Source organism: Diachasmimorpha longicaudata, chromosome 17, assembly GCF_034640455.1.
Source record: "Diachasmimorpha longicaudata isolate KC_UGA_2023 chromosome 17, iyDiaLong2, whole genome shotgun sequence".
Lineage (NCBI taxonomy): Eukaryota > Metazoa > Arthropoda > Insecta > Hymenoptera > Braconidae > Diachasmimorpha > Diachasmimorpha longicaudata.
Genome location: NC_087241.1, coordinates 3217551 through 3234179, shown reverse-complemented (window position 1 = coordinate 3234179; position 16629 = coordinate 3217551). Strand labels below are relative to the sequence as shown.

Here is a 16629-nt window from a genome sequence, read left to right as displayed (position 1 = left end):
GGAGATGGGGTAATTAAATTATCAGACGTGTGAATCCCGTTTTAATTATTTTATTGCATATTATTTTATACGCTGGAAAGGCACAACCGCTCTGCTTCGATTCCTTAAAGGAACTATTTAAAGATTGAAGGGATACAACACCCTAGAGCTGATGTCTCTCATCAACAATCCTCCCACTCATGCACCTCTCTACACATTCAGAAAACAGAGCAAACAGATCACCCCAAAACTTCCTAAAATTTTCTCACATAAAAATGTTTTCTATTTTCAAGTGGAAACACCAGAATAAAAGAAATAATAATCATACAAAGACCTATTGACTCCATCTAAAAATTAATTTTTGACAAACATTCGAAACGTAAACTCCAAAACAAAATATTAATTAATAAAAAAATCGAAAAAAACCTCCGTCGGAAGCGAAAAATTTTGAATCTTCCTGAGTGCTAAACTGGAGCTGCCTCCACTGAATCTGGAGAACTCGTTATTTCTCCGAGTGTCTAGACGTCTTTCCTCGCATTCATGAAAGATACCGAGTCAAAGAACCGCTCATTTTGCTCTTTCCGCCCGGCAGTTTTTCCCATTCCACGTTTTTCCCTCGATCGCCCATCCCCCGATCCTCCATCTCTTCCCACGAACTCCACCTCCATTTTCCCCGGCTCTTGATAATCATCCCAGAATTACACCACGAACGCGAGTAATGATTCGCGTAATCCGAGTACTTTCGTCACTAGATTCAATTTACTTTCCTGTGGGATAAGACGTTGCGAGAGGAGCTTGTGAATTGCAGATATTCAGGGATTGAAAACGGTTCTTGGTCACGCGCTGTCGCTCCGTTATCGTTGAGCGCATAATAAAACCCGAATACGCGTATGTGTAACTGGTAAAAGAGACCAGGGGGTGGGAGAGGTGAGGGAGAAAAGACGCTGGAACAGAGGAGAAACTCGAGAAGTCGGGATCGGAATTCGACTGCAGGCTGACGATGCAGGACTGGAAACATTGAAATGGGACACCCGAGGAATAGAGAAAAATGAGGTGAAAAAACCTTCATTCCCATTGAGTCGTGTAAAACATAATTTTTTTTTTTTGCAACTACCACTCACTTTTCGCCGGTGAAATTGGCATTTCGTGCTTACGAGACACGAGAAAGTGAAAATCACAGCGGGAAAAATTTATCTGGACTATTGACGCGTACTAGTGCTTTCGGGGATTCCCCGGACGACCACCAATCACCGACCGCCTCTTTCCCGCGCTTTTTTTCTTCATTCAAATCGTAAACATGAATCCTAAGAGAATAATTATTTAAAACTAAGAGAGATGTAATAAAAAATATTCTCTTGTACAAAAATAATTTCTCGCACTTTTCACCACTAAAAAAATAACTTTTTCTGGAAAACTATGAAATTAAAAATTATTGGGGAATATTTTGTTCCAGGGTAACTCTATTAACATGACGAATGGAAGAACTTCATCATCATTTACCCCCTTTCATCACCTGAAAAATTCTGCTTACGATAAATAATCCATTCTCAATAGTCTCATCTCGAGGAAAATTGTTTCGAGTCACGGTAGATCACGAGGGGGATAAACAACTTGCATTGATAAAAGTCAATAGTCACTTGAATGCAGTTTCACTCGGTTATGGCGTGAAAACACGATCGTTTCAAGTACCTACTACCCCACATATGCCAGTCACTTCGCGGTGCACAGATTGCAGAATTAAATTGCAAGAAATTCCCCTCACCCCCCCCCCCCCTCCCCCGCGCCCTACACCATTCCGAACATAAAATGCCCATATAAATATAAACATCAGGGGGAACTATCATCGGGCATGTATGCCACTATGTGTACGGAAACTACGGTTCACGGTACTTTGATTTCATACACCTCGGCCTCACATTTTATCTCCACAAGCGCCGGACGTTGTACACGAGATGAATGGGTGGCAACTTTCGAGATAACATCGAAATTACTGGGGCAATTGTGTTACTTTGGAGATAAATTGTCGAGTGGTGGAAAAATGGAGGTGGAGTGGTACCAAAAAAGAGTGAAATTCAGTGGGGAATGGTTGATTATTAATTTTCAGTTGTACTAGATTTTTTAGTGTAAAAAATTCTAATTTCGAGGGGATGAAACTCGTAATTAACCTCGTAATGCGATAATTATGATATGATTATGATATTTTTAAGAGGAAGGGTGATATGGGAATGAGTGGACTGGGCAATTACATTTTGAAAATGTAATTCTTTGGCAGAAGTGGATATTTTTCAGTAATTTTTAGATTTTCGAGCACAAATTGAAGTTTTTAACGAAAAATTTCCCAATATCAATATCATGAATAAACTTCAAATTGATTAAATCTGATTTTGTGGTGGACCGCCCACCGTTGGATCTCCCCGAAATAATCCTGTCCGCTCACTCTTACTTTCATCGTTCAAAAATGTTTTTCCGAATCAGAAAAAAATCGTTGAAAACGAGTTTTCGCGAGCGCACCTCCGGAAAAATTAATACCGTTGATGGTTCGCGATTGTTTATATATCCCTTGGTATATTGGAAATGGGATAATGACTAAATGATCAGACGTGTGAATCCCGTTTTAATTATTTTATGGCACAACCGCTCTGCTTCGTTTCCTTAAAGGAACCAACTAAAAGACTGAAGGGATACGACACCCTGGACCTGATGTCTGTCATCAACAATCCTCCCACTCATGCACCTCTACACATTCAGAAAACAGAGCATAACATCACCTCAAAACTCTCTAGAATTTTCTCACATAAAAATATTTTAATTCTCTAATTAATTAGTAATCGTTCAAAGACGTATTTATTCCATCAGAAAATTAATTTTTCACAAACATTTGACATGTCAACTCCAATATATTTATCCCTAGACATTAACAGACACAGATTTGGTGACGCGCCAGTAGTGAAAGGAGCGTGAATAATAAACCTGTGAAATTTAAGATAAATAGATTGCTATTTACCGCGAGACTTTCCACCACTGAACTAAAATTACTTGAACTTGCGATACATCACGATCAGTGTGTTCCGTATACCACTTTACCACGAAACTCTCCACCTGATTATTCAGTAGTCCCCTGTGACCTACTGCCGCCAGCGATTGAACAGTGTCTGCCCTGAGGGGGACAGCGACCACTGCACCATTGCAAAAATCTCCAGACAATAATTTCTTTTTCTCTGGTGCATACGTCCACATTTATTTATTTTCTCTCACCTCTCTTTCTAACAAATATTTCCACTTTATTCTCGCAATGTGACATTCACGGGGCAATAAATCTCTCTCACCCTAGCGTTTCATTCTCTTCCGCTTTGACTTTGTCGAACGCCGACAGTCCGTTATCCAGCAGTGACAAAGAGGCGGATTATGTTCACCTGTGTTATTTTTTATCCGGAGAAAATTATCCAGAATAGGGGAATTAAGACGTTCTGGTGGTGCACCAGACGGAGGAAATAAAATTTTTACTGATTCAAGTGTGTGAACTTTAGGGAATGAAATATTGAGGTTCATGGGGAGGGTTCAAAGCTATGAACATCATTCATCGAGAGTGAAGGCGGTCTATCATGTGTTTTGAATTTTTTTGGTATTTCGAAGTTGTTTTACATGCGGGGAGAGATATTTTTTGGAAAAATTGGGGACCACTTTCCATTGTGGAATTTAAATTCTGAAATTTACGGAATTTTCAGGGGATTTCCCTGATCCGATCCCTGAAACTTAATTTTCTCTAATAAATTTTTTAGAAATTAAGTAAAATAAAATATGGTTTTTTAACCATTTTGACTACAAAATGAAAAATCTTAACCTTTTCTAAAGTTCAAAGATAAATTCATCTATGTATTCTTGAGTAATTTTCTATTTTTATAAATTCCTTAACTTTCTCAAATTACGAATTATCTCGTTGTCGGATTGGTCATCTTTCCCATTGGAAACTGATTTATTCATGTATCAAGTATCGTCTCGACTTTCAACAAACGTGAAAATCCGAAAATAGCCCCGAGTATTTGTTAATCTCCAAAAACATTCGGATTCCGAAGGAGAAATTCCCGAACGTAGGGAACGCGTAGATAAATGGTCTATAAAAATTCTGGTACCATTACAAAAGAAAAAAATGAATATCATTAACTAAAATTAAGTAAAATTTCTGGTACAATTTCTCCAGGTCCAGCACTGGAATTTTTTTTTTCGTCATCATTTTGCCTTTTTTTCCTCATCAACACCAGAATTGTTGTTAATCTACCCATTTTTTAACCGTAAAAATTCTCGCGTAATATTCCATTTACCTTTCTAAGACTTCGTATACCTTGAAAATACTAATGAAGATCTAGCATCGAGGGTGGTAGGGTCTGTGACAGTGGTGTTAATCTGAAGTTGATATCACATGAGTCACAACAGACGAGAATTTTCTCCCACGCCATCGAGGATGGTTCACGCATCCTCTCTTCATATTATAGTTCGTATGGTTTACCACACATATTTCTATCCTCTTACTCATTTACATCTTCTGGAGCGTTACAGGGGGAATAAAATAAACTTGCGGGGACCCGTCGAGCCGACGAGACATGCATCACTGCACGCCAATGCACCCAGCAGTGGCCTTAGAAGAACCAATGGATTTTCACATCCAAAGCTTCATGAGAATATTAGTCAGTACTCTAGCAATTCCGAATTATCCCGAGGACTCATCGGTTGCTAAAACAAATGAGAAATATTTCTTGCCCTCGGTAAAACAATTTTTTTGCTACTAAATTAACAATTCGCTCGAGTGATTATTTTTTCATAATTTCCTGCGCAATTCATTGGTGGTTTCACTTCATAAAATCCAATGATTTCTCCTCAATTGAGTCTCTTACATTTTCCATTTAATTGAACATCGTCAACGCTATTTTTCCTTTTGTTTATACAACTGACTATTTTTTTAAGGCTCTATCTCTCTCTTCAAGCTTTCCCAATTGATTTTTATTAGATAAATTGATTGGGATTGAATTTTATTAGATAAATATCTGTGATAAAGTGATAAACCGGGATAAACAGATTTTTACAAAATTTTTTTGTCATACAATATTATTCGAAAGTCACGAATAAATCGTAATGATTATCATTACAATTACCATCACCTTTCAATTCACCCGTTAAAAAAACACTTGAAAAATTCTCAAGCCGTCATTTAATGACGTCAGACCTTTTTTTATTCGTCATGAGTAAATGTTCAGAAAAATTAGAACACTGAAGAACTAATCGATTAATTAAATTCCAATTAACAGCCACTCTACTGCTTCAAAAAATCAATGTCATTCACTCATTAATGAATAATTACAGCGAAAAACGTTCAATGGAGCTCGAAAAAATTTATTTTTCAATCGAATCATCTCGAGCCTTCAATTTGAATATTCCCCAAACCAAAAAATTCAATCGTCAGAATTCTGTCCAAATATTCGGAGGATCTTCACACTGACGACAAGTGTCATTGATCTTTCAGAGAAATTCTCTTGTAAAAGCACCGGCTAATCCGCGCGGTTAGTAATCACAGCGTCGATTATGTGAGAATTATCGGTTCTTTTTGATTCAGTAACCGCGATGATGTGTGACTCACGAAAAATAAAATTAAAAAATGAGCAAACGACATCTACACGAGGACAGCGCACCTCCCTCATCGCTCGAGGACAAGAATAAGAGAATAATAAAAGGAAGCGAGGGACATCAATTCATTCGCGATTACTCATCGACACTATTATAAAGAAGAAACACGGATGCACAATATTTTTTTAATTTTTGTTACGCGTGGGACGATATTGTACATGCAATCAGGACGTTTGATTATTAATGAACTATCGGTGGGAATAACTGAGAACAAATGCTCAACTGATAAATATAAAAATAATGTTAATGTTTGTACGAGGGATTAAAGGACTCGGGAATAATTAAATGCGCAACTGGGTCGATTTGTTGTGCCGGTTAAATATTTTCCCACGGGTCTGGTACTGACCGTGATCGGTGCACGTTAATATATTGCGAGTGCAGTGAGATCGCTTTGAAAATAAATCGAACAGTGAGGTCCGGGAATTTCTTTCGAGGTGTGCACCGACTCAAAGTCACGTGCGTTCACGCCCTGGCTGCCATACAACATCATTCTCGGTCTCGTTATGTTTGACCTGTCACGGTTGTGGTGATGATTGGAAATCTCAGGGCGGCGATCGCGGATTATCGTCGGGTGAAGGAATTTACGGCGAGAAAAATTGTATTTTTGGGGAGTGTCCGACGGTTTTTTAACCGCAACATTTCTCGGGGAGTTTTAGGGAAGAAAATTGGAAAACGGCTTCAGGAAAAAATTTGGGGAATTTTTTTTAACGTAATTATTCTAGAGGAATTAATGAACAAGTGGAAAATTGAGGGAATTTATTTCCCTGCGGTGCGTTGCAATTTTTTGTTGTTAGGAAGTGTACGGTATTTAATGTTTCTATTTAAGTACTTGATATTTGGGTAAAATGTAGGTTTCAGACTCAACGAACAAATTGGAATTCCCACTCAAGTTTCTCTCGACCTGTTGAGATAATAATTTTGAAATTGAATCCTTCGTTCTCACATGCAATCCCCGTTATGAGTAAATATTCTCAAGGGGGTCGGCGGAGCTGTAAGAAGGTCAGTGACAAAGATTCGCTTGTTCGCGTCGAGGGTTAGCGATTTTTAGAAAATAAATGGTGGACCACTTCTTGGAAATTTTACGAGTGATAATTTCCCAGAAAATTAAAAAAATCAAAATTCACAACTCAACAATTAATACTTATTAATAATTTAAAAAATAGCGTAACAAAATTAAAATTTCGCTCCGCAATTATTTCGCAGTCATTCACAAACTGACGATTAAAAAATTTATATTCAATAAAATTAATATAATATAATAAAATTATGTTAATCACACGATTATGATGCTCACCTCTTGCCATGCGAATCCCATCAGGTGGGCGTAGACTTTGACGGCACATATAACGTTAAAAAAAATCCAAGAACCTCACACCATATATTCGTCGAAAAAACGTCAACGATTGTCACAAAAACCAGGAAAAATCAACAAAGAGTTGACGTAAAATTTAAAAAAACTCTGAATAAATTCAAACGAACGACTAGCTCACTTTGACACCATTAGAAAGCACCAGAGCATGCGCACTCGACGGACGTCTAGACAAGACTGAAGGTCCGTGCGGTATCCGCTCACTCAAGAAGCACAGACCCCACATAAAAGTCAGGTACATCCTCTCCATCCTAACCCGAGAGTGCCTCAACACCGGCCGTGTGAAGTTGTTGCATTAATAATAATTAATAAAACGATAATGACTCGATACGAATCACGAATAATTAATCTATCGTCGTAATTTTTCCTCAAACTTGCATTGCATTACGCGGAAACTTAACGGTACATTAATTATTTTTACCTTCTGATTATTACTCACTTCCACATAATGTAACATTTGAAAGTTTATTTATCGATATTCGAAGGTGTGGAAAATCTGTTTATGAAAATTTCTTGATTTTTCTCACGCTGCGCGAAAAAATAATCTCTCAGTCATAATTTTGTATATAATTTTAATTTTATAATTATTATAAAGTATCTTTTCTATTTTTATTTTCGGACGACTCCATCCCAAAATAAAAAGACAAAATATATTTTCAATTATTATAAATCCCCTTCCGTAAAATAATTTAAACCCCAAATATTCGTAAACCCGTTCCCCCGCGATCAGAAAAAATAAAATAAATATTGCTCCCTCCCCAGCATCAACAAACTCCAAAAACAAAAACAAATTCAACTCTCACCTGACGAGCCACTGCCCCGAGCGTTTAGTATTAAAGAAATTACGAGGTTAATTTCTAAACTAGCCATCAAATAAAAAAAAAGCCCGCAAGTTCCTCCCATAAACTCAATGAAGCGAACCGTAATATAAAATTCAAATGCTCATTGTATCTTAACGAAGTTATTAACTTCTGCAAAGATCGACCAACTGACTGCACATTGCGCTGAAAAAAAAAAAATAATAAACATTTCTTTCATTACATTTCTAACGGTTTTCCCTTCGAGTATCTCCTCGCACTCCGGAAAAGTCACGTGTACGTGAAATAATTGCGCTTCGAAAACAATGAAACCACGAAATAAAAAGAATCACGAATAGAAAACACAGTTTGATTATTCACCAACCGTTAGTGTCGAGGAATATGGCTCACAGATTCTTATCAAAATACGCAAAAGCCCCGGTGTAACCGGCATAATCTCCGGACCTCTAGTGTCTACCTGGTTCATCAGGGGACCCCACAGAGTGAATATTTTTACATTTAAAAACTTCTGGGTGTTCCCCCACCCGTGGTGTGTTTGTGAGACACCGGCGAAGTGTCCCCTGGTGTCCGGAATCGAAAAAATGTGTCGCGCGGCAAAGTAGAAAGAAAAATCGACAACTTTACAGGAAGAGGAGAGAAGAAAAAAAATGTCCATTCAAAGTGACTACTTGGAGGCCTTTCTCAATAAAGATATACCGGCCGCTATATACAACAGTCGGAGACGCGGAGCGATTAAACGCTTCCACGTACTCGTTATTAGCGCTCCACTACGGTCACTCGGAGCTGGTAACGATTGTATTTCCCTGGCACACGATGGAGAATTCCATTCCGGCCACCTTCGGAGAGGTGATTCCTCGACTAATAACGATAATACAAACGAGGGAAACATTACGCTTTTAAGCTAACATCAATAATAGTACGGGGTTTATCGGAGTTCCGCGTGGATCGGAATCTTTGATGGAATTGTGAGGAGGGGGAGGGAGGGAGGGGCGTCACGATTAAAGTTTAATTGTTGAATTTTCAGGACATAATGACAGGGAAAGAAATTTTAGGTGGAAATTAGACCTCCGGGGAGTGCCCCGAGGGTCTAGGGTAATTTTTATAACAAAACTGGACCTAAAAAGTGGTTAATTGTCATTTCACCCCACGTTGTGCCCTCCAGACGTCTAATTTTCATCAAAATTTCATTTCGTGTAATTTTTTCGATTGAAATATTTTTTTTTCACTCGGTGGATAATAGAGTTCGGAACGAGTGCAGAAAAGTATTTCTTCATTGACAGACGTCAGAATAGAAATTTTCAATTGCCCAATTGGTCAATTTTTGGGAGAAAATGGAGATTCGAAGTCTTTAGCTGTAAAAATAATTTTTTAATATAAATTTACGAGTAAAAAAATTTTTTTTTTAACAGTTTGAATGTGAAAAGTTCTCCACTGACAGGAACATTTAGGTGACGTTACACGTAAAAATTTTAACGCGAATAATTCATCAGGGGTTTAAAGAAATTAACCCCTTGGAATTAATTATTATTAAATTCGTATTAATTAATTAAAGAAATTAATTAATACGAATCGATTGATTATGAGAAATCCTTTTATCATCCGATGCGAATGTTAGCAAAGTGAAAGCTCAGTTGCGGAAATGAAATTTCATTGTCCGGTAGGTGAGAGAGTCTGAGGAATAATAAAAGCTCGATCAGATCGTTGACTTGACACGCAATACCAAGTGCTCTCGACGGCAAAAAAGCTGCCGTTGAGATCAATCCCTCGCACCTCCGATATCTATTTCCAGAAGTGGATTTTTATCAGACATCACCGGGGCGATAACACCTCCGTCAACATTTTTCCAGTCATTTAACAACCCAGAGATAAATGGAGACAACAGAGTGCTCAGTACATACCAGCTCGGTCTCTCTGGTCCTCCATTTTCGCTTGGCAAGTTTCTCCAGTTTCTCGATATCTCTCTCCCTGTTCCGTATCTCCTCCATCTTGGAGATATGAAACAGAATAATTATGGTCGAAGGATGAACTGATAATGGAAAAATGTGGATGCGAGGAAAGGGGCTGATGATTTACATCGGTCGGGCAACCGAAAGCTAACTTTCACCCGGTCAATTTTTCCGAATGACCGACCGCAAGATCCACAACTGCACGCACTTTTTTTTTTTAATGTACAGTATGTGCTTCGATGGGGAAATGCAGCGTATGTTCTACTTTTGCGAGTTTTGGGGGGAAAAGGACGCTCACGATTTTTTTTTTGTATCGTAACAGGTGCAACGAAAATAAATACAGAAGCGGAAATTAATTCGGGAATTTCCAGTGGAAAAACTTTGAAATTTTTTATTTTATCATTATTTATATTTTAATTGATTAATTAAAGTAACAAAATTACTCCCAATTTTTTTTTTGCTAGAAATTTATGATTGAAGCAAATAATTTAGTACATTTTCCAAAATTTGAAGAATATATGAAACATAAATGTGGTGTCTTTTTAATGGAAATCCGGATAAATCAAAGTATTTTTACATTTTTTTTTTTCAAAATAGAGATTTATGTGGGACATAATTTTTAAAAACATAAATAATTTTTTAGTCTCAAGTTTGTATGAAAATATTTGAAATTTTGTGGAAAGATTCAACTTTTCCCTAAATGTCTTGAAAACCCACCCGACCACCCTACTTATCTCCTCTCAACCATGTGCACTATCTCCTCTGGTACACTTTCACTTGACACTTGAAATTATTTATCAATTGACCCATGAAATCGATGCAAAACACTGGGTGCGAGGAGAAAGGTGCAATCGTATCTTCGAATTTCATTTGCCATTGCTAAGTCATGGTAGAACAATGTAGAAATGCATATTGCTCTCGTGTATCACGAATACGAATTTCACCAACGGAATTGATTTTCCTTCGGGAAGTTCTGAAGCGATAAAAGACTTTTCCAAGAAAAAATTTATTTATATTTGCAAAAAACCCCTTCAATTAATTTTTATTTCATTTCAGAAAAATTTATTCTGACGTATACTAAATTTGGCCCTTCGAATCTACAATTTTTCCTACAAATAAGAAAAATTCGAGAACAGTTGGCAAATTTTATCCTGTCGGTACAGTAATTTTCTGTTTTACCAACATAAAAAATTCTCTAACCTAAAAAACGATTGGACCATCATTAATTTTTACTTTTTTATTTTTTATATTTTCTTTTAACAAAAAAAAATGCTTAGGAGATTAGAAAAATAAATAAACCTTTCGTCAGTTTTAAATACATTTTGATTTGTTCACTCGACTTATTCTCATATTTTCAAATTAATTTTCCACCGTGACTTAACTTTTTTTCTGATGTTCCACGGTAACGATCAATGTAAAAAGATGATAACCACACGCGATGGTCTATGGTCTCTCAACGTGACATGGGAAAGGACTCGCGAGACATCCGGTTTCATAACATAGAAATAATATTGTTCATATGTAATGTACATTTGTCCACGTTTAACTCAACTATATTGGATTGTATCCACTGGTGCAACTTCATACGGATGTCAGAGAGTCCATAATCTGCTGGATGATAAATAGTACTCGTTAATCAATTGATATCGATTTAATGCACACGACCACATAATGAGTTAACCCGTGCACAATGTACCGATGTTATCGGTGAAGTTATCCTTGAACTCTTCCAGCCGAGAGTTTCATTCTGTGTCCTCTCACTGAGGCTCACAGCTGAACATTTCTGGTCACAATTGCAAATAACAATTCACTCCCTATTGATTCGCTTTTGGAGATGATTTGGAATTTTTCAAAACATAAGTTACAATTTTCTAATTTTTACCCTGAAATTTATAACAACTAAAATTGCAATGAAATTAGTACGTGACGATTGAAGTTAATTCTGGGTCAAAGAAATTTTATCCTCATAAAAATAAAAATTCCCAACTCCTTAAAAATATTCCCTGTTTATTTGCATAAAAAATATCAGACTGAAAGGATAAAATTTATTTATCAACAGATCGTTTATTTTCTGAACGAAAAAAAAACCTTAATTTATTATAATGTTAAACTATACGATGGCCTCGCATAAATGCCGTTAAAAATTATTAACATTCAGAATTAATTCCTATTTCTTTATGCAAAAAAATCCCTCGCAAGGTTTCTATCCCATCGTAATTCCCCACAACTGCGATATTAGTAGAAAAATAAATTATTAATAAATAAAACCGACGGCCAGAGACAACAGTGAAAATGTTCCCACGCAGTAGTTTGTCGTAATGAAACACGTTTGACCACTGCTCCAAAATTTCACACGCTCGAGAAAAGAGCAAATCTACAAGTTCATTGAGCCGGAGGATAAAAGTCTCTCCTGAATTAGGATGGGAGGAGGATGCGCAGCCGATGGATTATTTCTTCGGAGAGAAACGTCAAAGCACGCCCTGGCACGCGAATGCGTTTCATGTGCCTCAGGGGCCCAAGGATACTCGGTTGCTCAACATCAGGATGCCTGGGCTCTAGCTGGAGTCGTTGGTGGACTTGCTCGAGCACGATACGAATCTAATCTCTGGAATTCATACGTCAGCATGTCTGCCAATTTTTTTTTTTCACGTGTAAATCATGAGTGAATGGTATCAATGATATGAACTCATTTGATAATTCAGTGATTATGCGCGACTGCCAGCGGACGACGTCATCGTACGGCTTCGGATGCACGAAGAGAAAATAAATATATGTTGACAGCAAATAGTTCTGTTGTTAATCTCAAAAATTGTTGTTTTTTTTTGGGTCAAATGGTTTACATTTACCCTAATGATAATGGAATGACTTTCAATAACTCGTTTATCACTTTCGATAATCATTGTGTGGCCCGAGAAAGACATTCAACAGGTTTAATTGCCACTACATCAATTTAAATAAAAAGGTATTCATATTACCACACCCTCTCCTATTTCCTCTAGAAAAAATTGGTGGAACGGTCTGTGTTACCGATCCATTCCGTCAAGTCATATTAAATTAATAGAGTAAGAAAACTAATCTTAGCTTAGATTATTCTACTTTATCTTGTCCTTATAATTTTTTTGGTAATATATAATTTTTTAAATTTTTTCTAAATTTTTTTGTTTTCCTAAAAACAAAAATATGAAAATATCGTTTTTTCCAACTGCTATTTGGTAACGGAAAATAATGGACTCATAGTACATGCCTATGTGAAATATATACATATGTAGAATATTTAATATATTAATATAATATTTGATACGATTTTTTTAATTTAAAGAAAAAAATCCAGGCGCATAATTTTTCGGGTTTTGAATTTACACCTTTTCTCTTCACACCTCAAATGAACGATTTTCCGTGAAGTTTGTGCTGGTTCACAAGCATATAATTAGACGGATAATTGCTAAAGTTTCTGCCTGATACTTGAGACCCTCAATGGAGAGGCCAAGCCAAGAAAGCCATTCAGATCTTTCAGTCACAAAGTTTTTAAAACCCCTCAGAATATCGTAGCCACTGGCCGAAACTACCGGGACGAATTTTCAAGGGCCATTCAGACTCTGAACACTAGGAATTTCATGGTAATTGAACAGGCTCTAAACTCCAATGTGACCTTCGTAATGGGCCCTCGAGATCCCTTGACCCGTGGAGGTACATCCACCTCTTGCATAGCTTCCAAAAGAGTTCGAAACTGTTTAGTATCGCAGAAACATTTGTTAATAATTTTTAATATTTTTTTATAATCTTCATTCAATATTTCTCTGGTGATCTCATTCACCTGAACTTATGGGGAACGAAATCCTCTTGAACCGAAGTCCAGAAAATTCAAAGTAAAAATATTAAAAATTCATTTGCAACAATCGATCATTTTTTTTTCGATTTTTTTTCAATTTCAACTGTGCAACCCTCCGTTAAAAATCCGGAAACGCATCCTCAGGACCCCACGACTCAGCAGGAGACTCACCTCAGCTATTCCTTCACCTCCTCGCGTTGAAAAAAAAATAAAAATAATAATCGTTAACGGATAGAAAACGAAGATGGGAGAATCGGTTTGGGAAATTGGAGCGAGGCACGCAAAAATACCTAAAAATAGTGTGGGAAGATATTTGATGTAATTATACGTTCTTGTGTTCCTACTACAGTGGCATGGCGGGCATTTTCAGTCAACGGATTAAATATTGTCCTCTGTTGTGTACAATAAATCGTACGTTTACTCAAGACAAAATCATAGCACCTGAGATGACTAACAGGCATTCAGGTGGGGCCTGAGGCTCGGTTTTTAATAACCACTGTACCCCGCCCAAAACTGTGGGAGTATGTGTTGCGTGCCTCCGAAGACGAGATACTACATCCCGAGCACATGATCTGCAAGTTGGTCTGAAGGGAGTTATGGATCCGAGCGAATTGCGAGTAGAAATATTTTTGTTTGTCGAATAATTTTTAGAAATTGTCAGAAAAATTATGGAAAGATCTTCGAGAGATAATTCTAAGGAACCGAGAAAATTATTATATTATTATTTGAATGTAACTGCACAGCAGACGAATTATAACATAAATTGTTATTCTTATATAATAATTCGTCTCGAATTTTTACCGAATTTTTATCGACGAAACAGCGCGGCTTGATCTGGTGCCCTATTATTATATTTTTCAAATATTCAACATTTGTCAAAGGAAAATTTTGGATCATCCAAAAATTTGTTTGGATCACTAACGAAACCCTCAGAAATTTTTTGAAACATTTTTGCAGGATCTTCAGTAGACAAAAAATTTTCTGCTTAAAACCACATTCGAATTTTTTAATTATCTCACTGCTTTCGGTGTTCATAATTTTTTATTTTTTAAAGTTCCCATAAATTCCTCGGCATTAATTGTCCGAGTTCTCTTCACGCCTTTCTTCCCTCTGCGAAGAAAAATTCGAGGGAAAAAGTGAGGGTAGAAGTGCAATAGAGTTTTATAGCGAATACGTCGGGTTTTTCTACGAAATTTCTTCGTAAATGCAGTGTCTTTCGTAACGGTTAAACCAGTTCTTTTATGATTCCATTGAATGAACTCAAAATGAATGAATTTAACGATCGTATTGATACCGTGATGTGTGGCAATGCATTTCTATCCAGAAGCGGCTGCACTGTGTGCATGAAAAACAAGGGGATCATCACATTTTTTGTGCGCGCAGACTCTTGATGTTGGGAGTAAATTAGTGCTTCCGAAAGGATTCTGGTTACAATTTTTTTTTATCAGGATTATCGAGGAGTATTTTCCGCACTTCGCGTATATACCAGAAAAGTCTATTGTTCCTACAATATGATGGAAAAATATTTTTATTGCGATATCTGCCTCTTCATTTACTTTAATAAAAAGTTTAATTTCTTGAAAACTCAGAAATTTTCTAGTAACGAACATTTTTAAATTGCATTAGGAACAAAAATTATTCCTCCGAAGTATTTATGAACATTAGATAAATATTTATTTTAAAAAAAAATTGAGTCATTCCCAGAGGAAAGAATTCCGATGAATTTTTTTAATATCAACAATTAATTCCCTCAAGGTCTTAACTAATATAATCATGTGCGAGAATAATATAATATAATTGACACAACTCAAACCTAACGATGATTTTCCACTAATGACACGACCGAGGAAATAATTTTCTGAAGCAAATGGACTTTGGAAAACAATACAAGTGAAATAGTCAAATTATGACAACAAATAAAATCACCTCGAGTGTGTGATAATTAATCATGCGCTTGAAAAATCGAAGTCATTAATTCTCGTTCAACAATCAAACCCGCCGGCTTAATTTTAATTTGTTCAAAAATGAGGACAAACGCTTTTCATTTTGTATTCACTACCTAAATTCCTGATTTCCAACGGATCGTCATTTTTCCAGGAAATTCTTCCCGCTTTTCCCTGAAAATTCCAGTCATTCGTTTATATTTCAACTCCGTTATGTGAGAATTTCAATTAGTTAATCGCGGAAGTAATTATTCCTAAAAATTCGAGATTCGCTGGAGAAAATGTTGGCGGACATAGCAGACCTCTACGTACCGAACTTGGAAAAAATGACTTTTCTCCCAGAAGGAGGTGTGCATTCTTCAATGACTCACCATTCTAATGGTATCGGTGCGCTGTGCTTTCCTGAGAGCACATATCTCGGCTTCGTGATTCTCGTGCTGGACTCGCAGCTGAAAAGTACGGACCCGTTCGGCCTCCGTGACAATCTGAGTGGCATGAAAAAAAATAAAATAACTCTTCAAAATATTTTGAAAGGCTTTCATTACTATCTGTTACGTTTGAAAGGGTCTTGAGTATATTTCTCTTATCTGGGGAAGGTTAAGAGGTTTATACCCTTCAGGGAGAGGGCCATTGCCGAGCGCTTTATTCGGATGGATCATTATTGGACGCACTACCAAACGCGGACATAAAACATGGAGATGACAGTCGGTTTGTGATAGTGAGCGAGTCATTGGTGCTGAGAAAAAATATACTTTTGCCAAATATCAATTTTGGAATTAATTTTTTTTGGTCGAGCAATTGCTACATAATTTTAATTGGGTTTGAATTGAGTCACTTGTGGCGTTCTAGCAGATTATCATGTTAATTAACGTGTAGTGAATTCTCTTAATTAGAATAATGACGAACTGCACCGAAGTTCCTCTTCCTAAAAAATTATAAATTCAAAAAAAATTATAAACATGGGAGTAATTCATTCAAGGTCCTGCATAGTCATTCATAAATGTAATAAGATTAAGATAATTTAATCTAATTAGGGCCGCTTGGGTTTATTCAATGGAAAAAATATAAT

The 16629-nt window shown here is 36.7% G+C and overlaps 1 protein-coding gene across 7 annotated transcripts in view; it reads right to left on the bottom strand.

The window, feature by feature from the left end:
• The window catches only part of LOC135170565 (janus kinase and microtubule-interacting protein 3-like), a 33423-nt gene that overhangs the window by 12792 nt on the left and 4002 nt on the right, over nt 1-16629 (bottom strand). For 4 of the 7 annotated variants that reach the window (XM_064136523.1, XM_064136524.1, XM_064136518.1 and 1 more), the window contains exons 3-4: nt 15932-16045; nt 9741-9827 (exon numbers count right to left, since the gene is read on the bottom strand). The exons of 1 other annotated variant lie outside the window; for it this stretch is intronic. In XM_064136523.1, coding sequence (XP_063992593.1) covers nt 9741-9827; nt 15932-16045 — 201 coding nt within the window. The remainder of the gene's footprint in view (nt 1-9740; nt 9828-15931; nt 16046-16629) is intronic. 2 more of the 7 variants (XM_064136519.1, XM_064136520.1) reach the window with 2 other exon arrangements.